This window comes from Triturus cristatus, chromosome 3_1 (assembly GCF_964204655.1).
Source record: "Triturus cristatus chromosome 3_1, aTriCri1.1, whole genome shotgun sequence".
NCBI classification, from domain to species: domain Eukaryota; kingdom Metazoa; phylum Chordata; class Amphibia; order Caudata; family Salamandridae; genus Triturus; species Triturus cristatus.
The window spans coordinates 202,475,402-202,499,900 of NC_140583.1; the positions used below are offsets into that span (position 1 = coordinate 202,475,402).

The window sequence follows — 24,499 nt, forward strand, 5'->3', positions numbered from 1 at the left end:
TCCCACTATGGGAAGAAAAATGTATCACATAGATAGACAGAATCCGTTACGCGAAGTACACCCAATCAGAGGTGAAGATAATAACTTTACACGCGTGTTTGTGTACACGCCTATAACTAAAATTGAATTATTAGAAATGAAGAAAGTAGTACCCAGCCATGACAAGGATCCAGCAGGTTTCCATCGTGAGATAAAAGACATGTTGCTCATGGGAGAGTATACCTACCCCGACATTATGAAAATATTGAAAGTGTTAATGCCTGCCGGTGTTTACGAGAAACTCAAAGAAAAGGAATGGGAGGTGGGAGACCAAAAGATAGATTGGACAGCATTAGAAAACGAAGAAAAGGCCCGAGCTGCAGGATCAGGGCTTGGGGAAAAGACTACAGCACTACCAGGATTACTAGTACAGGTACTGCCACGTTTATTAACTACGAAAAAGGAGGACTGGGGTGCAATCTCAGCCTGTAAACAAAAGCAAGATGAAGACACTAGTGATTTCTATTCCCGATTTGAAAAATGTTTTGGTATCAATAGTGGCATAAAAGCAAGTAGCGAGTCATATCCACATCTGTTTGTGACAAAATTAGTTGAAAATTCCCTGCCGCAAGTTAAGAATAGAGTATTGAAATTTGAGAGTACCTGGCAAGGTAACACCCCGTCACAGATGTTACAGATGTTACAATATCACCACAATAGAATTAGAGAAGAACAAGAACATGAACAAAGACGTATGAAAGATACGAAAATGAAAATGCTTGTTGCCCAGTCAGTTCCAGCTGATGGTCATAAAAAAGGTGATTCCGCAGGTCCGACGAAAGGGACATGCAACTATTGTAAGCAACAAGGTCATTATATACACGATTGTCCAGTTCTGAAACATAATATCGCCACGGGTAGAACACAGGAAAGACCACGTCCACCTAGACAGGATCAGAATCAACAACAAATCCCTCAGCATGCACAACCTAGGTCAGCTCCGCAACAACTAGCTCCGCAACAGGCAGCTCTACAACAGACCGTAGCACCACCACAAGCGCAGCCTATTGCTGCCACACAAGCAACAACGCAACAGATGTACCAGTATGCACAAAATGACTATCCCGATTATCAGCGATACACATGAAATAGCCTAGAGAGGGAAGTTGGCTTACCCCTTATCGAGGTTCCTGTAGATCAAGAGGGACCTTATGTACATAGTGAACTATTAGGGGAAGACAGAAAGTTTTTACTTGATACAGGGGCAAGCAGAACAACTATACGACGCAGTGAAGTACCAGGGGCACCCCTCTTAGGCTCACAGAATATTTCCCTTGGATTCTCAGGAAAGCCTATCATTAATGAAGTAACGCAACCCCTTCCACTTACGGTTGGTCCATTGACACGAACCACAGATTTATTGCTTACTAAATCATGTCCAGAAAACCTGTTAGGTATAAAAACATTGAAAGCTCTAGGAGCTATAATATGTTGTTCTCCGGAAGGAGTACGATTATTTTTACGTGACTTCAAAGGTCACTACGTGTCCAGAGACATGGATCACCGGCTGCAGAATTTACCTACACATCTATGGGCACAAGGCCCAACTGATGTTGGTTGCATGAACATTACACCATATCGAGTCACACTAAAAACAGGAGTAGTACTACCACGAATGCGACAATACAAGTTACCACCAGATGCTGTTGTGGCTTTGCTGCAAATCATTGACGAGCTCATTGCACAAGGAGTGGTTGTAGAAACCGACTCCAATGTATGTAATTCCCCGATAATTCCGATTCTTAAAAGAACGGATCCAAAAGCATCACCAGTATATCGATTGGTTATTGATCTGCGCGAATTAAATAAATGTATTGTACCACAATACCCTGTGGTCCCAGATATCTCTTCATTACTAACAGCTATTGACTCAGAAGCAACGTTCTTCACTGTAATTGATCTCAAGAATGCTTTCTTTAGCGTCCCAATAGATCCGGAAAGTCAATATTTGTTCGGATTCAGTTTGAATGGACGAAGTTTTAAATTCACACGCGCACCTCAAGGATTTACAGAAAGCCCCAGCATCTATAGCCAAGCACTGAAACGAGAACTTGACAGTATCCACATGCCAGTTAACACTGCCTTGCTTCAATATGTCGATGATCTGCTGATCACCGCCCGAAGCGAACCTGAATGTGAAAAAGCGTCACTGACGGTTTTAAGATTTCTGGCCGACAAGGGGCACAAGGTGTCCCCTTCTAAGCTGCAATTCTGTGTCCAGCAAGTTGTTTACCTTGGGCACTCGCTGTCCAAGGAGGGAAGACAGCTTACACCCGACCGCATCCAGTTAATTGCTAACATGTCACCACCCAAGACACAAAAGGAGGTGCGGGCTTTTATAGGTCTCACTTCATACTGTAGGCAGTGGATCCCTCAATATGCATTTCTAGCAAAACCACTCATCCAGTTGACAACACAGGAGGCAGCCACATCGACTGTCCTCCCTTGGACTCAAGAACATACACATGCCTTTGAAAGCTTAAAGAAAGCTTTATGCCAAGCACCTGTTTTAGCAACACCATGTTACAGTAAGCCTTTTACACTCTTTGTTACAGAATGCGAAGGTACTGCCTTGTCAGTACTCACTCAGGAACAAGCAGGATCACACAAACCATGTGCTTATTTCTCTAGTACATTAGATCCAGTAGCTCAGGCTCTTCCTGCGTGCCTGAAATCAGTGGCAGCAACAGCTTTAGCAATCAGACAAAGCGATGCCATAGTGTTAGGACATCAATTGACAGTACAAGTACCACACGCAGTAGAGGTTCTCTTGAACCGCACACAAACACAACACTTGACTATAGCAAGACTCACCGGTTATGAATTAACATTGTTTCAGCCACATATAGAAATCAGACGTTGTAATACGTTAAATCCTGCCACACTTTTGCCAGTAAACGGAACAGATCCATTAGCACATGATTGTATTGAAGTCATCACCATCACGACGAAACCCAGACAAGACTTGACAGACATCCCTTTATCAGATCCAGACCTGACATTGTATGTAGATGGTTCATGTATGAGAACAAGTACAGGAGAGTTAGTGGCCGCTTACGCAGTCACAACAGACACTGAAGTCATTGAAACAAATTGTATTAACACTTTGTCAGCTCAAGCAGCAGAGCTCATCGCTCTGACACAAGCCTGTATTCAAGCCAAAAATAAGAAAGTCAACATATACACAGATTCACGTTATGCATTCGGAGTCGTCCATGACTTCGGCGTGCTGTGGCGAGAGAGAGGTTATTTAACTTCTCACGGTGCCCACATCCAACACGGACCCCTCATTCAAGCCCTATTAGATGCGATTCATCTACCTACTGCAATATCGATTATGAAATGCAAAGCCCATATAAAAGTTACCGATATCATTTCTCAGGGTAATGACCTAGCTGACAGAACAGCTAAACAGACGGCTCAGAACCAGACTCATACAACTGACACGACAAAGACAATAGTTCCGACACCAACACATTGCATGACAGTTAAGGATCCCGCCCTTGATGTAATTGACATACAGACACATGCTACACCAGAAGAAATAAAGAAATGGACTGAATTAGGAGGGATCCAAACGGATCAAGGATGGATGACGAAGGAAAAATCTATATGGTTTCTTCCCGACTCCATGGTTCAAGTCATCATTAACACAATACATAGTCCAGCGCACCTAGGAGAAAAAGCTATGCTAGACAGTATTCAACACATTTGGTTCAACAAACACTTGCGAGCAGCAGCCAAACAGAAAGTACGTACCTGTATGATATGTTGTCAGTTTAATCCAGGTAAAAGCATCCCCGTAGAGCAGGGTGGATTTCAACCTCCCGATCATGCTTTTGAAGTCCTCCAGATGGATTATATCCAGATGGAACGATGTCGAGGATTCAAATATGTTCTCGTAGTTGTCTGTGCTCTTTCCCGTTGGACAGAAGCCTACCCGGTTTCAGATTACACTGCCCCGACTACTGCCAAACAGCTAGTTCGAGAATTCTTCCCACGATTCGGTTTACCACGTGTTGTATACTCAGATAACGGCCAGCCATTCTCATCCGAACTAATGAAACACGTTTCGCTTCTGTTAGGTTACCAATGGAAATTCCACTGTGTTCGACATCCCGAGGCAGCAGGTCTTGTGGAACGTCATAATCAAACTCTGAAAATCAGATTGTCCAAAATATGTAGAGAAAAAGGTGTCGATTGGATAGTAGCCTTACCAGTTGCGCTCTTTTACATGAGAATGGTAGCACATTCTCGAACAAGGCTATCCCCGTACGAGGTGATCTTCGGTAGACCACCAAATATGTGGGGGACGCCTATACCTCGTAAAATCACTGATGTTGACTGTAATATGCTGACAGACTACCTGGCTTCCTTGATGTCTGCACTACAATCTTGTCGTTCACAGGTAGCTGCAGCTTTTCCCGATAACACTGAGGTGAAGCCCCATGACGTGGTTCCAGGTGATCTGGTTCTTGTGAGGAACTTCGACCGGAAGACCCAGCTGGAGCCCAGGTGGAAGTCGCCCAAACTCGTCTTGCTGACAACAAGGACAGCCGTGAAGGTTGAGGGACGTAAAGGGTGGTTACACTCGAGTCATATCAAGAAATTTTATGGACTACCGTCCGATGTGAACACTCAGCCCTGCATTCCCTCACAGACAGACTCAAAGCTCCCCTTGGTTGAAAAGACAAAAAATGAACTCTATAAACTGAAATTAAGGTCTAGCAAGTCAGACAATTTGATTGTTTAAGTCCTCTCCAAGGTGAATCGGTTGAATTTGTCTCTGACATGTATCCTCTAGACCGCAATAGAGAGAGAAATCGACAGATGCAGCTTAAAAAGCATGCGTATTGTAAATCACTTCGTAGTCATTGCACAGTAACATTATTAATTTTGTTTTTCCTAAGTCTTCTGATCATCATAACTAGTGTATTGCTTCATATGTATTACCCTATTTCCAAACGTGCTTACAATGTTACTGCTGAACATTCTTTTAGCGAATTACCTCCGCATGAGTTGTCTTATAGATTTGCGCTGCGCAACAACACTTTCATTAGTATGTTACATCATACCCATCAGACCAGCAATGCTACAAATTGTTGGATATGTGGCCGACTCCCTCCCTATCAGAACTATAAGGGAGTTTTGCCCCTCTTTCCGTATCCGTTCACACACAATGGCTCCTGTGGAGCATGGTTTAGTTTGATTAATTCTTTTTCACGTGTGGAGAGTGAGAGAATGAATCTAACAGTTGCGTTCTCCCAATGCAACTTTTTTTTCACTAAGAACAACTGTAGCCTGAGACTGTATTCCCCATCCGGGGGTACAGTTTTTTCGAGATGGTCCTACTGTACTTGCGTCAGTTGGAATATCAAAGATATTGACGGAAACGCCTCACTCACATAATAGTGACATGCTTCATCATCGGCGTTACCTCCACACCCAGATAAGGTGATACTATCTGGGCGGACTCAACCATAGATATACCGGGAGTTCTGATAAGTAGGTCACTGGTTTAAGAGGCGAACCAGATTTTTTGGTGCATACGTTAAAAATACCTACAAGTGTACCTCCTCTTGATCCTTTATTCTGAGGCACTTGTGATATCGATAAAAGCCTAATGTTGGGGTTTTTTTTAACATTAGTGTGTTCAATTTTACCCTCTGTTCAATGCCAACATGTTTCGGCCCTCCCTAAATAGCCCAGTCGGGTCTGGGGCCTTCGTCAGGGCGTGGTGTTTATAAAGCCTACTTATGAGTCCTAAATCGGGCTTCTTACATGTGTTCCATGCACACCAAATGTGAGGCCTAGTCAAGGATCCGCCACCGCCTGTTTTCGACGGCAGGCGAGTGGTGTACTAGGCAGATCGGCGGTGGCGGATCCTTGACGAATGTGTGACTACAGGACGCCACCTTTGACACACTCCAGCCTGCATGATGCTTAATAGCATCCACCAGTAGAAATACTACTGGAGTTCGAACAAAAGACATACAGGTGAGTGCACTAGGCCTCACATTTGGTGTGCATGGAACACATGTAAGAAGCCCGATTTAGGACTCATAAGTAGGCTTTATAAACACCACGCCCTGACGAAGGCCCCAGACCCGACTGGGCTATTTAGGGAGGGCCGAAACATGTTGGCATTGAACAGAGGGTAAAATTGAACACACTAATGTTAAAAAAAAACCCAACATTAGGCTTTTATCGATATCACAAGTGCCTCAGGATAAAGGATCAAGAGGAGGTACACTTGTAGGTATTTTTAACGTATGCACCAAAAAATCTGGTTCGCCTCTTAAACCAGTGACCTACTTATCAGAACTCCCGGTATATCTATGGTTGAGTCCGCCCAGATAGTATCACCTTATCTGGGTGTGGAGGTAACGCCGATGATGAAGCATGTCACTATTATGTGAGTGAGGCGTTTCCGTCAATATCTTTGATATTCCAACTGACGCAAGTACAGTAGGACCATCTCGAAAAAAACTGTACCCCCGGATGGGGAATACAGTCTCAGGCTACAGTTGTTCTTAGTTTGATTAATTCCCTAGATTCAAATTCCGTAGTTTATCAAGACAACTGGGTATGGGGAAACCTGAACCTAGTTTTGCTTAAAGTCTGCTACCCTAACAAGGAGGGACTTCCCAAAAGAACAGGAACTGATCTAGAAAATGAAGTATATGGATTAGGTAATTTTACACTTAACCTCCTGATTCTGAATGTTGAATCCGAAGCTACGCCAATCTTGCCCGCTATGTCAGTATTCCCAGTTAAAGGGGAATTATGTGTAAGAAAGAATGGTTCCATACACATGGGCCATAGTAAATGCACCATTGTAATAAAATTCAGTGATCAAGGCAAGTCTACATTTAGAGCTTCCCGTCATTCCTACTTCATATGTGGCCAGACCGCATATATACGTCTACCTCTAGATTGGGATGGTACCTGTTACATAGCATTCCTTCTGCCACCTGTTTTCCTAGCCCCTCCTGATTATCACAGAAATACCCATTTAGTACACAATAGACAGCAGAGAGATCTCCCGATTGTCGATTACACTGAAACGGCATGGGAGCAATACACAGATTTCAATAAAGGTTTCTTTCCCTATATAGGTACAGTCACTAATAGTAAGCTGATACGTAGATTAACTAGAACCCTTGAAGCAGTAGTAAACGAGACTACTTCCGCCTTAGGCAATTTAACAGAAGAGCAGTCTGCTATGCGGATTGTTGTGCTTCAAAATCGTCTTGTCCTTGACGTCATCCTGGCCGATAGGGGCGGAGCTTGTAGGGTCATCGGATCAAGTTGCTGTGTTTTCATACCAGAAAACTCGCCGTCAGTATATAAAGCCATAACTCGCCTTCATAAGATTATAAGCCAGATACACCAGAGTCCAGGCACCTGGACTTGGTCCGGTTGGTTCTGGAGCGTGTTGTCAGCCTGGGGATGGAGGATCCTATCCTTCCTAGGTATTGGCTTTCTCATACTATTCAGTTGCTGTTTATGTCTGCAATGTGGGCCAGCGATTTGTGGTCTGTGTGCCACATCGTGTATCCCGCATCCAAGTTTTCGTTCAAGATCCCGGAAGAAGAAAGAAGAACAAATGATGCTATATGAACAGATCGATGGATTAATGAAGATCGATATCTCCTGAGGGTCCGTAGGGGACAAGGAGGGAATGAGGAAATATGAATTTTGTGATCAGTTATGTCCCCTATCGTAGACCCCAACGGCTCCATGTGCATGCTATAAGTACATGTATGTTCCCTCCAGTTCCAGTTATGAAGACGCAAATACATGTGCGTCCACCGTCAACATGTCCTCTTTCAGATCCGCCATGAATGGGTCAGATATTCCATTCCTAAGTATGAAAGGCCACCGACTTTATGTGGTTCACTTTCCACATTTTACAGATTCAGGCGAGTAGGCCCTGAATTCTGCCATCAAGCCTTTTCCTGCCTTCTGCCTCTGAAAGCTCCAGTCCGAGCCTGCATCTGTATCCATGAACTTTGTCCTACTCCCTGCGCGGCTAACGGTGCCTGATCCAGCCTGTTGCCTGCCAAAAACTGTATTTCACCTTCAAGATTATCTGCTCCGCTCCTCATCCGATGCATTCCTGTCTAGTAGTTTAGGTAAACATTCTTCCAGCTACCGTGCAAAGGGCCAGGCCTCACTGTCCTCATGCAAGTAATTCATAGCCCCTGTTACCATGGAAGATTCCTGCCCCCTCGCATCTCATGTAGACATTTAGACGCTTGTACACACACTAACAGTCAGTATAGAATAAATTCCGTCCGAGAGACCTTTCCTTTTGGATAATACAGTTCTTTAAACATAAGATATTAGATATGATTTGGGATTAGGTTGACATGACCCCTCAGACTTCTGTCTCCACATGTAGAGCTAAATGTCAAGTCTCCTTCACCCTCTAGTTGCACGTCAATCACACGTCATGCGGCTGCGCGTGCATCTCTGCCAAGTATTTCTGCTGACATTGCAGGATTCTCTTATGGATCCACCCACTTGTGACATCATGTTTAATGACGTATTTAGTTACGCCTATGTTTACGCCTTTTTTCATTACGTATGTGTATCATTATCTGTGTTATCAGCTGTTACGCCTCTTGCATCTGTCTTAATGTAATACTTTTCATATAAATATCATTACTTGTCAATAATGTATTGCCTTCCCTTCCTGAACCTTCGTGGTTTTGGAATTTGAAGCCTACAGTTCGAACTGTAATTCCTTTATAGAGGAATAAAAGCTTTTTAGAACCTCTAATACCACGGATTCTGCCTCTTATATTTACTGAGTTATTCTTACTAGACTTTACCGCATAAAAAAATAGTACCGGTAATGAAATATTTACCACAGCACTACTCATTCTTATGCTATGTAGATTCCATGTGTTCGTTTTCTTTTGTTTATTGTGACAGATAATTGTTTGTGTGCTTGCTTATAATGTTGTGTAACATGATGAGTGACAGCAGCTGCACTATCGGGCTAAGCTGACATCCCGTATAAGATATGTCGGATTGTATTGCTTTCAGACCACTTTCGGACCAAACCCCTCCTCCTCTTCAGTTTTCGCTCTGGACTCTGATTAAGTATTTTTTGGATCGGCTCCTTTACTTGGGGATATTTCAAATAATTATTGTGCAGTTTTAGGACTTTGTGTGTAATGCTGGACTGGAGGGGGGGATGAATGGAACACGATTCCCCTATTATTTAGTGGCTATTTCAGCCCTTTTTGCTGGTTTTAGTGAGTACAGCCTGTGTCTATATTTGGGGCCTCCCACAACCTCGCGTGCAGTTTGCTCCCCTTTATCCATGAAGACCACTCCATTTTCTGTCTTCGTTCTGACAACAGTCGGCTTTTATAACCCACATCCAGTCTCTTCACATACTGCCATCTTGCAACTGCTGAGAGCACACAGGCTCGCCTCCAGACACTGCCTTTCTTCAAGACTGTCACTGAGTTGTACCAGACTTTGGAGAGAGGACTGTCCACCTGCCGTGAGCTGGTGGAGATTCCACTCTCCAGTTGTAGTGCGTGCGCAACAAACCTTGATTCTAAGGGCACCAGACAGGCTGCGTAGGAAGCAGCCTAGACAAGGGGGGCTTTCTCAACAAGGTTTCTTGCCAATATTTGGCTCCCAGCACCTTTTCCTTCAGCACAACAATAGTAACAGGCATTTGCAATGCAATCGGTCTCACATTTGTTAAAGTTAGAGCTATTGGCATTGTAAATATTTTTGTTTTTTTGTTTGCAGTGGAGTAATGTAACAGGTGAAGCAGCAGATTTTGGAATTGGTGAACCAAGGTTGAAGAAGGGTATCCAAGATCTTTTGAAAAACACTGACCTCAGAAAGTTTGTAAACCATATCCCACTGGTAGCATCCCCTTTGTTGGTGGGAATATCCCAGGAGATATTATCTTTTAATCTCTCATCTGCGGAACTGAGAACTTGACAAAATTAAGCCTTCTATAGCTTAATGAATTGCAAATGCGAAGCTGGATGAAGACCACCAGAAGGAACAAAAAACAAATTAACAGCACATTTTAATTATTCACTAAAAGCAGTTTTAACATGTAATTTTCAAGTTCCATATGTCTGTTCAAAATATTTTAACATTAATCCATTCTGGTGCTTTGTTACAAACTGATATAGAGAACAAACAAAAGTGATGTATAAAAAGTAAAACCATAAATATTCTTTTCACATTCTTTTGTCATTATGTGTAGTTTTTGTAAAATAGGCCCTTAAACCTTTAATTTCACTTCTTGTGATGTCACTATGTGTGCTCTCGTTGTGATTTACATATAATATTAGTCACAAAACTATTTTGATTACGACTTGTGCCCTGCATGTATCTTTAAGGAGAGAATTGCTTTCCGGAGCCGTCAGTTTCAAAATGCTATCCTATGTTGCAATGTGAAACTCTAAAAGCCATGTTCCCTGCGCAATATTATTTATGGAACAGCATCTCGACCATGCATATGTCATAAGTGCAACAAGAAGGTGGGGTTAGGTTGAAAATACCAGAATTCTTGCCTATTTCAGAAGCACTGCCTTGTTTGGGTACCATGTTGTGTCTGTAGGAGGGAATAACAGGTTGCAGAAGTGAATCAGTTTGCTTAGCCTTTCGGCATGAATTTGTCAAGATGGACAAAGCAGACGATCATGACAAAAAGAATTGGGGCAGAGCAGAAAGGAAGCACCAATCCACTATGACCAGTGGTGCAATCAAGGGGTCTCATGACAAGCATGCATGTGGCAGGACATGCTTTCCAATGCCCAGCGACCTTCTGCCCAATGTACAAGTCGGGTGCAAATGACATGTGGGAAATGTCGGGTAAAATATGGATGGACTTGCAGGGAGATAGGCACAGCAACCACTAGTGAAGATATGATGCTGTTGTACTCTCTCACCGGTACACGAGCATTAGTACAAATGTCAGTAAGGACACTTAAAAGATATGTGAACAGACCAGAGAAATTGGAGCTCCATGTTCACTGGTAGTGGAGACACCCTTCAGAGGGCTTATCCCAGAGGAACATGATAGCACAGGAGTCTCTAAAGTAGCGATTGTGGTCTATTGTGCATCAGCTATCTTGTAGTCAAGTAATCCATGGAGCGGAGGGCAAGTGCAAACTATAACTTGCAAAAGAGCAAATGAGTTTGCAGCCCTTAGCAATTCACCATCAACCTTCGCTACTTACATGAAGCCAGCTCCCCCAGTCACCTACACATGTCTTTTGAAGCTTCTGCTAGGAGTTGTCATCTCACTTTTAAAATCAAGTCTGACTCCCGGACTCAGCTCCCCGGACTTATTATAGCCGGGCAAACGGGGTGAACTGCCCATTCCACACTTCACACTCAATAATTATAGTAGTACGAACTGCTCTGTCCCAGCTCACTGTTCTGCTGGGTATGAAAAATATGAGCACAAAGTCCTTTGAAAACATGACCAAAAAATATGATCCCTGGAAAAAAGGGACAAAAAAGTTCTACCCAAGCAACAACACTGATAAAAAATGTTCACAAACATATTTAACATAAGTAAGGATCGGACTTGACGTGTGACAAGTACCACAGGATTTTTAAAAGTGGATGTGAGACGGCCAGAGCTGACGACTTTGCACTATTTAAAATTACAAAAAAAAGCAACGTATAACCATGTGGGAGGACGGAAGAGAGGCTATCACACACTGTAATGTGGGATGGCCAACTAAAATGTTCCAGAGTGAAATCGCCGGTATGACAACTAAACAAACAAAGGAGGGACTTTGTCAGAAATGGACCAATAAGAAGTCTGCATTTCTGAATTCTGCAGATAACAACCAATGGCAATGGGTGAGTTTGTCAAAGTGTCATGATTCTGCCATGTCAGATTCCTGGTGCACCTTGTCTGGCACCCGTTTACTGTTTTCTATTGTCTTTGCCAATGCTTGTTGTTACTTTGTCACTTGTCCGTGCCAATGCTTGTTGCAGACTATGATGTTATCGGTTTACTGTTTTCTATTGAATTTTGCCAATTCTTGTTGTGACTTTGCCACTTGTCTGTACCACTGCTTGTTGCAGACTATGAAGTTATCAAGGCCTTTTGTCCCTTCTCAGCTCCAGTAGTTTACCTGTGAGCTGGAATCAGGAAGCTAATAGGGACCAAACCCTGTTCTAGAAGCTTCTTCCTGAGCCCTTTAAATAGGGGCCACACCCTGTTCTCATTGCTGGTTATTGAGAACCCTGAGCTTGAGCAGCAGCTGCTCCTGTTCTCCAGTTGCTGAAAGAAGATTCCGGTTGCAGCAAGAAGACTTCTGTTTTCATTTCCCAGGTTGTAGATCCTCTCTCAGTTACAATCAGGTAGGATCGTTCCTTTCTTAACCAACAGCATCGTGAAAGGAACTTCGTGCTGTTTTTGTTATTTTGCATTCTGAAAGAAAGTTGCATATCGCGCTGAAGTGCTTTTGAGCATTTACATGTTTGGTAATTTTGGCACTGTTGTACATCGCGCTGAAGCGCTCTTTAGTCATTTACATGTTTGGTAATGTTGGCACCGTTTTACATGTTTGATGATTTTGGCATTTTTGTACTTTGCATTGAAGCGATCCTTGGTCATTTACATGTTTGGTGATTTTGGCAACTTGGCACATCGCGCTAAAGAGCTCTTTGGACATTAACATATTGCTGACTCTTGCATTTGGGCACATCTCGCTGAAGCGCTCTTGGGGTCATTTGCATACCTGATGACTTTGGCATTGTGTCACATCGCGCTGAAGCTCTTCCTGGACATTTGCATATATTGAACTCTGATACATAGCGCTGAAGCGCTCCCTTGGGCGTCTGAATATTAATCTTCCTCATTAGCATATGTAACGTGTTGTGTATTGCAAAAAGGTTGTTGGAAGTACCACTGTGATGTGATATTTAACAGTGGTTAAGGCACATCATTACACAAATATTGTGTCTAAAAGCCAGGTGGCTCTTTATATGAATGTGTGCTTCGTTTTGAAACATGGTTGTTTAGCCATAACATTGTATCCTTGAGAATTATAGGAACATAAATTGTCAGTGAAGCCTGAAACGACGTACACAACAACTGTTCTATGCATAACCTGCTTTTCTTTCACAGGTATGTTGTCATTGCTTAACCCATGTTAAATATAGTCAAAGAGTTTACGAAGCACGAAAGGAAAGTTAATCAAGGACAACGTCTCATTCCAGGTCTCCCTCGCCGCAGTACCCAACCTAATTCCCTTCCCCCCCTGACTAGCCACTTTGATACTCAGTGCAGTTAAGCTTGAGTCAAGGCTGCTGGTTGGTGGGCTTCTCGAGGGTACTGCTCCTGAGGAACACAACGGAATTTTACCAGTTCCGACACAAAGCCCCACAGAGAGATACAACAGGTCATCGCTATTGCTCGACCTAAAAATGTGTGAACTTGCAAAGAATTATGTCTGCATCTCTGGCAGAGGGCAGTTCTCGGGCTGAGAGGGCAAACATTGCTGATTTCAGTCCAACCCCACAATTATATTGAGGGGATAGTGAAAAGACCCACTCTGAATACAATAAAGGGGGGCCAAGGGGTCTATTAATGGATGGAGGCGTCCTGCTCCCATGCATAAGATTCGCTGAAATTCCTGGAGCACTAAGCAGGCTCAGAGATGACCAAAATCGGGTCGACTCCTTTCTTCCACATCAGAATGATGGCACAAAGGAAGGTGAGGTGGAAGATGAGATGTTTCAATAGGAGGATATATTCACCTCTGAACCTCAACTCCAGGATAGCAGATTAAATGCCAAGTAAGTTGGAAAAGCCTTTAGATAAAGAGGCTAGGAGGTGGAGTGTGAAGGCTTAATGGACCTGGCCAGATGGACAAGAGAAGAGTCAGAAGTGAATTCTTGCATGTTGTCCGTCGTCTTTAAGTACTTTAGGGGGCCAATGAAAGTGAATGATTGGGTATGAATATAATGCCAAGACACGATTCTAGATCTTTCGAGCATCTTAGCTAAGATCTGAGTTGATGGAAGATGACAGGGAGCTTGTGAATTCCGTGGCTTCTTTGCAAGTCTAAATGTGCCTTCTGGACAGAGTGGCATGGGGGGTTGGTCTACTCATTAAAATGGATCCCAAACTCAATTACCGTGCATACTAAAGAGCTGGTCCAGTGCAGTGGGCAGGTTGTGGACCTACAGTGCCCTTGTCAAGGCTCAGAATACCATTAAAGACTTTTCATTTAGGTTTTCAGCACAGCTGCTCCCTGGGTCTATATTCACACTCTGCTAGAGTGCATCTCAAAGAAGAGGGTACTTCCAATTCTGACTAGATCAATAAACTTCTAACCTTTTCTTCCAGACAAAAGTCCACAGAGGCAGAACCCAAGGCTGGAATAAAGTCACATTCACATCCAACAGACCTGAAAAGTGAATGAGGGGTGCTATGTCTGCATAACTGACACATGAGTTTAAACAATCATGATGGTATTACGAATGGCACAGGGTGGAGTTCAGTGGGATCCTGGAGCAGATAGGTGGACCTGCAGAGCACAAATTAAAAGGATACTATGGAAAGATCATCCGTACATTCTCTAGGCTTTGTGAGCAACTTATTCTGGTGAAATAGAATTGTCTAGGCTTGCACCCAGTGATTAACCTAGGCCATATCAATGGTTGATACATTAAACAATTTCAAGAAGTGGGAATTTAATGCCTATGGTATATCTAGTTCCATGGGGTTGAATAAAATGCATCTGGCATCACCTATACAACTGTTGCATCGCAGATTTTAAATTAATTCACTTTGGCTTGGAAGAGTACAAATTGCTAGATGCTTGAGCATTTCCTATACAATTACAGAATAATTGAAAAAACAAAATTTGATATATGCTGCCATGCCCATAATATGTCAGAAACTAATTATATGTTTTTCCTTTATAGAGAATGCAGTATAACAGCTGTACGTTTTCAGAGTGCATCGGTCATGCAATATTGATTGCAAGATATATACACACACATTAGTAACTGCCAGGATGGCTTTCAGTAATAAAATTACAGCGGTTAATAGATTTTATATGCCCAACAGAAAAAGAGCTTTAAAACACTACTGAAATAGGTGGATTGGCTCTGCCCAAATGTTGGGGTCTGAACTACAGATTTAGACTGTGCTGAAGTTGTGTGCGTCCGCTTGAAAACGAGTAGGTGCATTAAACATTTAGCCTTGAGGAAAGCTCATGCATATTACAGCAGGCCTGAGATTGGCTTTGATGACAAGCTACTGATCAGAGCTCCAAGTCTGAGCTCTTTGTTATGAATAGTTATGCAAAGGCAGGAAGCCTAATTTATTTATTTTAAGAAGCATATTGTAATGTCAATAGGCCTTACAAGGTGGATTGTCATTACACTATGTTAAAGCTTATAGCCAGGCATTTTGTTTCATGGAATCTCAACACATTACAAGACTAGTCAAGGGTTCTGTGTTAGGTACCCCCTTTGGCAAACCCTCAGGATAGGAGATGTGTACTATGATAACCTTTGTGAGGCACTCTTGGGAGGGGTTGTATATTTTTGTCATATGTCATTTTTGTAAATGCTTGTAATTTTAGAACTTTACGCCTGTTGGTCGCCTTATGGGAAATCTAATGCTTAATACAATAGGCTTTGGTTTGGGTGACTATACAATGATAAAGGCTGTAAGTCTGATTGGTTTACTGGGAATCTATAGATCTATTCTGTTATATATGAAAATGTATGGCAAAAGCAGTAGGTTTGTCTTGTTTATTGTGAAAGGCCTATGTTAAAGTAATTTTACCTCTAAGGATGGATTATCTTTACATTGTTTTAAAGACCGATACAGTGTTACTTGGATTCTTCCATATTACTAGAACAGGCAATGGGTCTGGTGAGGGTTACTGCTCTGCATTACCCTGGGGGAGAGAAGATTTTCACGACAAGAATCCTTGTTGGACTCTCTTCAGAGGGGTTGTATATTGTTTTACAACCATTAATTTAGTAAGAACACTGGATGGTTACTTTGTCGGAAAGATTATGCTCAACACAGTAAGCCAGAGTTGGTTCTGGTAATGAGCCAATTATACAGGGTATAGGAGTGATTGGTTCTTCAGGGAAAGTAATGCAAGATGCTATGCGTTCAATCTATTTATTATAGATTTTTTTATTTTTTAATGACTGTAGGACAGACTTTTTTTATTGTGAAAATCATGTTTTAAACTATGAGAAAGCGCTTCTTTTTGCATAGTCACTCCCCATTATTTTTATGATTGGTATCCCTCTTTTTTGGACTCTGCACACTGGGGCACTGCTGTGTTGGCATATTTACCGTAGAGTAAGGCCACAAATATACAAATATCTTGAAAATATTAAGTCACCTGTACACTGCAGCACATGCTGTGCCATCCACTAGGTTGGCAAAGGAAACCTCACTTTAGCCCTGCCTGTGTTGCAGATCCTGCAGCTTTCACACCTGCAAGCAAACCTGTAAAAATAACACTTTTCTGACAGGAAAAAACATACTTTTACCTACAACAAAAAGTAATCTCCAAGTAGGCTCTGTAACCCACTAGGTAGTGTGCCTATTATTTAAAAGGTGATACATGCAATTATGTAACACTGACACATACTAATAGGGCCTATCCCCCTGAAGACTATTTTCATTGTAAAGGTTTCTAGCTCTCCTATGAGAAAAACTAGATTTCAGACTAAAATAATAGCCCTGTTATCTTTGGTTTAGGACAATCTGCTGGAATAATTAAGCAAAAAATTCAACAATGAAGTTAGAGTTTTAATAACCATTTAGGAAAAGTGATTTTTAAAAAGTTAGACTTTACCGGTCTGAGATTTCAACAGGCTAATCAACATTAGCCTGCTTGCAGATGGCCCAGCCAGTGATTCCCCTTAAAGAGTTGTAAAAACTGCGATTAGAGCAGAAACAATGGCAAGGCCTTTTCACAGGCATAAAATGGATGGGAGGCATGTGGCGGATATCCACTCAGGAAAGACAGCTGGGGAAGACCCAGGAACTTTATTAACACGAAAGGGACAAGGTTCTGGCCCACCCATTCATAGTTCAGTGTAAAGCGACCGGGAAAAGAAAAGCCTTTGCTCTATAGGACCTCTTTGGCCAGTTTGACACCAGCACAGTGGGAGAAGAGCCAGCCCCAAACCAGTCTGGTGTATCTGAAGAGGAGGGCATTGCTCATTTCTCTAAATACATCCCTATCTGGCGCACAAGCTCCCTTCAGAGGCAGAAAGATTCTGCCATGTTGGACTTGCCTCAAAATAGTGCCCTGTGGGATAGTTTGCAGTGAGGCAAACAGGATGAGCAGCATATGTGGGAAGGGTTATTCCTGGGAACTTTATAATTGGCTATGGTGTGTCCAGGAATCACCACCACCAAATGGTGAGTGAAACCTACAAAGCTGGCCCATCATCCACAGCTCATCAGAATACTCTATGGACCTGCGTAAAAACAAAAGAGGATTGGACCTGCTGGTTAGGACCTGTGTGGAGGCCTAAAGGGCTGTCCCTGCTCACACTTATACCCAGGATTAACTGCTGTCCCAGAAGTCATGGTAGCCTTAGAACTAAATGAGAGGAGCTGTTCCACAAACTGTGAAAAGTTGAAACTTAGAAACATTTCTACTTCGAAGACCTCGGGAACAACGAGGCAAAGGTGTCTGATTTTAAAGCGATAGACTTGCCCCGCTGGAGGATTTTTTGAGTTCTATAAAATGACTGAGTCCGAAGGTGGAAATGTTGATCAGGCAAAAGTACGAAAGTACCCACCTGACAAGAGGACTATGCGAGCCAAGTAATTTCTTCCGCTCTTAGACATTCCTGCCAAAACCAATAACTTTGGCGGGACCTTGTCTGGCTGCTATCTGGCTTCAAGAGTACTTTGGAGGATAAAAACCTGTAACATTGCCCTGCTGGAGGATTACAACTTCTTGTTTCAAAGACTAATTTAGAAGGTAAAATCTTTGAGCAGGACGAACCCCCTTGGTCTATCCAACACTGGCTCCATCGCAGTTGGACAGAAATCGCAGCTAGGTCCCCGTCAATAGCGAACAGCAATTATTGATTGGCGCTTCATTTTTGTAGGCACTTTGTGTCTTAAATCTTTAAAAAGTCTTCTCTCTGGTTCCCCTTATTGGATTTTTCTTTTCGTGTCATTTTAACAATGACATTTTTTTTATTTTTTCCATTCCAGTCAGTATTGGTATTTTTATTGTGTGGTGTATTGATAAAACAGTTTTGTTATTGCTAAATATGTTACACATTTTCCCAAGTTAAGCTTGCATGCTCTGTGCCATAGTTACAAGGGGATCGAGCCAAGGGTTAAATAACCAAAACTGTTTCACCTTATCAAGTTTGTTGCCTTAGGTCTTGTGGTGGATTCCAATCCGCCCCAATCAGTAATTCAGGTTCCTACATAAACCAACAAGCCTCTTAGGCTGGATTGGTATTATAGTTCGTTAATGAATGTGAAAAGGCATTTTGTTGCTTGGAACTTTAAAGGTTATATTAAGAAAGGATTTTTGTGTTTGTTACTGCCTTTGACAAATCTTGGTGGTAGAAAATATGCACGGAAATAATCCTTACTAGACACTTTTAGCAGGGTCTGGCAGGTATAGTTGTCTGCATGCCCTAGTAACAAAACAACATAAAACTCTATATACAACACGTTTCTTTCAGTCAGCCCTCTTATGTCTGTTCAGATGTCATTTACATTGACATTCTCTATATGACCGCATACTGCATGGGGGTTCGTCCATTCCAGTCACTAGCTCGACTGACCTGTGAGTAACAGCAGGTTTATCAGATCACACATGCAGATCCACCTAAAAATTAGTGCACTTCAGAGTCTGAGCTGGAGACCAGTCCTATAGGTTCCCATTCATTTCTTTCCTTCTTTTTTTACTTTTATTATTGTCATTTATCTTCGCTAAGCTTGTTGAGTTTGTGGGTCTGTTTTATTGTGTACATGTAAGTGGATGAATGCAGGAATGAGTCTGTAGGTCGATGAATAAATGTATGAGTGACAGAGTGCATGCATCACAACTTATTGAGGGTCTAATCTCGCCAAAGGTTGAAGGAACTGTCTTCAACCTGGTCAATGCTAGCAAGACCTGTTAACATTGACAATGCTGGTTTTTAAATGCCTCCATCACTGCTATTTTCATTAAAGCTAACAAAAAGACACATACTATTTACTTACTTCCCTTTCATTTAAAGAATTTAAACTTTAATATATGTATATATGAAAAAGCATCTGTTGTGCAAGTATAGAAGTATGCAATATCAAACCAGGATTTAAAGTGCTATGTCTTCAAGAGAGGGGACAAAACTGATATTTTACACTTAAATAATAGCGATGATGGTAGAGGTTATGCTATAAGAAATATATATATACACAATAATTTGAACTTTGATAATGAGTAGTCTCTTTAAAGAATGGTTTAGTTACCGTCTTCAAGTTTTCTTTTGAGGTCTTCAATTTCCTTCTGAAACTGCCGCAACAGAGCATCCTTTGGATCTTCATTAATCCTGGCCTTATTCTTAATATTTTTGGCGCGGTTGGCATATCGTAACGTGCTGATTGTTTCATCATAATTATAGTCTGCAGGTCCAATGTTTGCACACTACACACAAACACAATGATGGCATATGATTATATACATTAGAACGGTCCAAAAAAAGTTTCACAAAAAGTTCATAAGTAAAGAGAAGTGAACAGTTGTACGAGTTACTTACCCTCGGTAACGATGTATCTGGTAGAGACGTTTCTAGCCGCAGATTCCTTCACGTAAAATTATCCCCAGGCATGAGACTGGATCCGTAAACTTTTTGTCACAGCGTCCCTGCGCGCCGGGGACAGGGCGACATCAAGTGAGGTCACATAAGACCCACCACGGCACGCCCACCTCAGTTTTCTTCAGAGAACTTTTGCGCACCACAACGCGGAACCACCAGATAAGAAACAGTGTGCGAAGAGCAGAAAAAAAAATTGGAAAGAAACGGTGACTAACAACACCACCAGGGTCGTGCCAACACCGCAGAACCCAAGGGTAGGGAAAGAAGGAGAACAAGCAGAAACCTGCGCAGTCACCCTGCCCACACATAGACAACCTCCCATCCCTGCACCCCGGAGGCAAGAACAGGTGTAAAAGTCATGGCACATGTAGGAAGCCCACCCCCCTCATCCTGAGCAAGGAATGGGACCAGTCCCAAGACAGACAGGGACAACAAACCTCCAAGCCACCCCAACCTAGAGGGCAACCACCCACAAGGGACAAGGCAAGGCCAGATGACCCTTAATCTGAGGATAGCAATGGAAGGAAGGGAGGGAAGGGAGGACAGCGATAGAAAGCAATCCCCCCCCCCCCAAACCTGGAGTAGTCAGAGCAGCAGGGCACCGGAGCACTGGAACCCCATCCTCCAAAGGACCAAGGAGGAATGAACCACCCCCAGACGGAGCCACCCGTCAAGAACAAGGAAGGCACTCACAGGAGACACAGACCCCCACCAGGAGGCGAGTACCGAAGACCAAACCAAGGGTCCTCGCAGAATAGGGGAGGAAGGGCGGGCCGTGAAGGAATCTGCGGCTAGAATCGTCTCTACCAGATACATCGTTACCGAAGGTAAGTAACTCGTACATCTGAGAGACTACTAGCCGCAGATTCCTTCATGTAGAATAGATACCCTAGCAATACCCCCTGGGATGGAGGGTCTGCGAAAGGACCCCATCAGCCAATGCAGAACAGAGAGCCCCACAGGGGACCACAGCTGTGGACCAGGTAGAACCTCGCCCCTGCTAGGCCAAGGGAACCCCCACAAGCACGACCCCAAGGGGATGTAGGAGGGAATGAAGGCTGAAGAGGCTCATACACTCACAGCAGAGGAACCAGGGGCAAGGACTGAGAGGCCGAAGCACCCCACTTCCCCCACAAGGCAACATAGCTTACGCCCAATGCCAAGACAGGAAATGCGGAAGAATAAGAAGAAGCAGCCTAGAGGACCCAAGGAAACTAGGGAAAAGAAGGCAAACCCATTCCAGATGGAGAGCAGCCTGCCAGCCAGGACAGCGCCGGCAGTCAAAGCCAGAAGCAAGAAGAACAGACCGAGGCCCCAGGAAGGCCGAGTAGGCGACGCTCGGCAAGGGAGACACAGGGTCATCCCAGACCTCAGGACAGGAGCAGGGAGAGGAGGAGATGCACGGGCCACCACTACAAGTGGCCGCGCACACGACCTCAGGAAGCAAAAGCAACCTACCTAAATGCCATGGAGAACAGGCACCCGAAGGCAACCAGAACCCTCTAGCAGACACAAGCCATATGACAGCTATCACTACCCCACATAGGGTACGTTAAGTCACAAGATATGGGAACCCTCTGTGGAAGAACTTCCGCAGCAGAGGAAAAAACAAAAGAGCCACGGGGATAAAAAGGCCCCGGCTGAAGGCTTGACAAGCAGCCCACGCAAAGCAGAAGGCCCAATCTCAGGGCCAAGTCTGTGCAACAACTCCTGCAGAACCACACACAATCAACACAAGGGCCGTCCAGCAGCCAACAATGCCAAAGTCCCAAGAAAGGACGTAAACGGATAGAAAACACACTGCACAGTCAGAACAGCCGGCCTACTAAGGCCCAGAATCAACCCAACTCAGAAGTCACTGAGGAGGGGACGGAGGAGGAGGATAAGGAGGAGGAGAAGGACGGAGCCCTGTAAAGAGCCTTTGGATGGTGGTGTCGGCCGGGGCTGCCATCAAACGGAAGGTCGATAAGACGCTCCCGAATATTCTTAGGGAATACTCCGTCCCGAAGCCAAGCATGGCGACGGAGAGTGACAGAGGAAGCCATGGTCCGGCCCAGCACCTCCGAGATGTCCAGAGCGGAGCGGAGAATAAACGCCGCAAGCTCCCGGCCATCCAACGCAAGTCCACCAGGCCAGACTCCTGAGACGCTGCAGATCCCAGAGACTCCGCCGAGTCCCACAAACAGGAGGAGGCCCTAGCCAGCACACACAAGGTGTTAAGGGCCCGCAGGGCAGCCCTGGTCGAGGCGAACATGTTGCGTCCCCAAGAGTCCAGCCAGCGGGCCTCTCGGGAGGGAGGGAAAAGCAGTCCGCAAAAGGGGGCTGACGGCTGAGGGGTGAAGGGAAAGACACACTGGGTCACGCGGCGCCGGGAGGTGCCGGTGCAGAAGATGCAGTGGCACCGGCTCCCCTGAAGCAGGACGCTTCCAAGCCCCCGTCAGGGAAGAAAGGAGCGAACCTTCAAAGGGAAGTAAGATTTCCCTCCCACCAGAGCCCTGTTGGAGGACCTCTAATAGATGGTCCGCCGGAAAGTGAGCCACCGGATCACCCATGCGTAGGATGCCCGCAGCCGTGGACACCGCGTGAGCGAAGGCCGCACCCGCCTCCGTAGGGCCCCGCGGTGGAGAAATCAGCTCCTCCGTGGGCGACGGCTGCAAACTAAGGCGGACGTCCCCGAGGCCAAGCGGGGCGGGCAAGGGCCAGACCTGGAAGTCAGAAGGAGCCGAAGAATGAGGGACCTGCCGCTCTTCCGACGAACACCTCTGCCCCAGGACGGGCAGGGAGCCGCCCTTCGACGCCGGTGAAAAAGACACCACACGGCGACCAGTCTCTGGGGAGGACGACACCAATATGCATGCCTCCAGAGAAGGAGCGTCTGAAAACGAATCTGCGGTACGACCCCTGCACGGAGCCGTAGAATCCGCTGCCTGAGGCAGGACGTCAGCACCAGCCGGCGTCGCCGGACAAGGGACCTCCAAGGCACCCCGCACCGGGGACCGGAGTACAGCTGGAGCCGCACCGGCCCCGGGACGGCGCCGGAGTGACGCCGACCCGACCCCCGCCGAGGCAGCCACCTGCGCGGGGGATCGAGACGGGCCTGGGGAGTGGCACGAACCCTCTGACAGCCGCGGCCCAGAATGAGGTGAAGATCGCTATGCAACCCATGCGGCGGTGCCAGGGACGATTCAACCTCCGACTCGCCCTCCGATGAGGCAGCCACCTGCGTGGAGGGACGAGAGGGGCCCGGAGAGGGACGAGAGGGGCCCAGAGAGGGACGAGGAGGGTCCACCGACCTCCGTGGCTCTGCACGGTCCAGCCTCTGCCGGAGCCATAGCGGCATCACCTCGGCCTTTGACAGGACCACCCTGTCAAAGGACCGAGAGGGGCTCGGGGATGCGACCCGAGCCCTGGAGATCTCCCGCGACACCACAGAGACCCCCGCGGGAGTTTGCGGCGAGGCCTGAAGGAGGTGCCCCAAAGGCGCCACACACCAACAGCACCACATCCCCCAAGCCTTGATCCGAACCCGTCAGCGCCGCCGGCGGCGCTGCAGAGGATCCTGCGCAGAGCGAGGGATCCGCCAACGCCCCAGGAGTGGAAGGAGGAGGAGACGCCAGCGAGGCCTGCAAATCCACCGCGTAGGTTTCCATTTGGACTCTCTTGACGCTCCAACACCGGGAAACGGTGGATAGGACGACACACGGGGCCGCATCACCCGCAGAGAGTACACGGCTCCGGGTGGCCGGAAACCAGCCCCCGGGGTCAAACTGCGACACTTACCCACCGGGGAGCGACACTCATGTGACATCGGAGAAAGGCGAAGACGACGACCACGGGCGAGTCTGAAGCCGTCTGTCGAAGCAGACCGAGGGGAGGACGTCGACCTGGAGAGACGCGTCGAGAGTAGTTTCATCCGGCGCTCCCGCCACGACATCGGCTTCAACTGTTGGCACTGCGTACAGTCTGTGGTGCTGTGATCCTTCACCCAGATACCACATACAAATGAGGTGAGGGTCCGTCGCCGACATAAGATGCCCACAAGACGTGCAAGTCTTAAAGCCCAAAGGCATTCGCACACTGTTCCACTAAAAAAATGGAAGAAAACAGGGACCCAACAGGCCCGTAGCAAGGATCGGATCCGCGTTGCACGCAAAAAAGGAAAAGAACTAACGTGGGCGTGCCGGGGCGGGCTTATGTGACCTCGCTGACGTCACATACGCGGACAACGCCTGGGCAGAGTCGCGTGATGTCGCCCCGCCCCCAGCGCGCAGGGATGGTGTGGCAAAAAGTTTCCGGATCCAGTCTCACGCCTGGGGATAATTCTACGTGAAGAATCAGATTAACTAGATAACTATAACAATCAAGTTACTAGGCTCAATCCTGTTTGGTCAAACAATCAGTAGATTTATAGAGTGCTTCTTGTCACCCGTGATGGTATCCACGTGCGGGCAGGGTCCAGTTGATTAGCGAATAGCCAAGTTTTCAGAGAGTTTTGGAACTCTGGAAGAGATGGGGAGGTCCAGAGATGAGAGGGTAGCTTGTTTCATGTCTTCCCTGCTAGGTAGAAGGATACACCTCCACATCTGCTACGTCGGATGCGGGGGGTGAGGGTCAGAGAAAG

At 45.4% G+C, this 24,499-nt stretch overlaps 1 protein-coding gene across 1 annotated transcript in view; it reads right to left on the minus strand.

Annotated features, from left to right (window-relative positions):
• KIF3A (kinesin family member 3A) overlaps nucleotides 1–24,499 on the minus strand; it is a 329,541-nt gene that overhangs the window by 190,197 nt on the left and 114,845 nt on the right. The window contains exon 8 of the mRNA XM_085643646.1: nucleotides 19,532–19,706. Within this exon, the coding sequence (XP_085499772.1) occupies nucleotides 19,532–19,706 (175 nt within the window). The remainder of the gene's footprint in view (nucleotides 1–19,531; nucleotides 19,707–24,499) is intronic.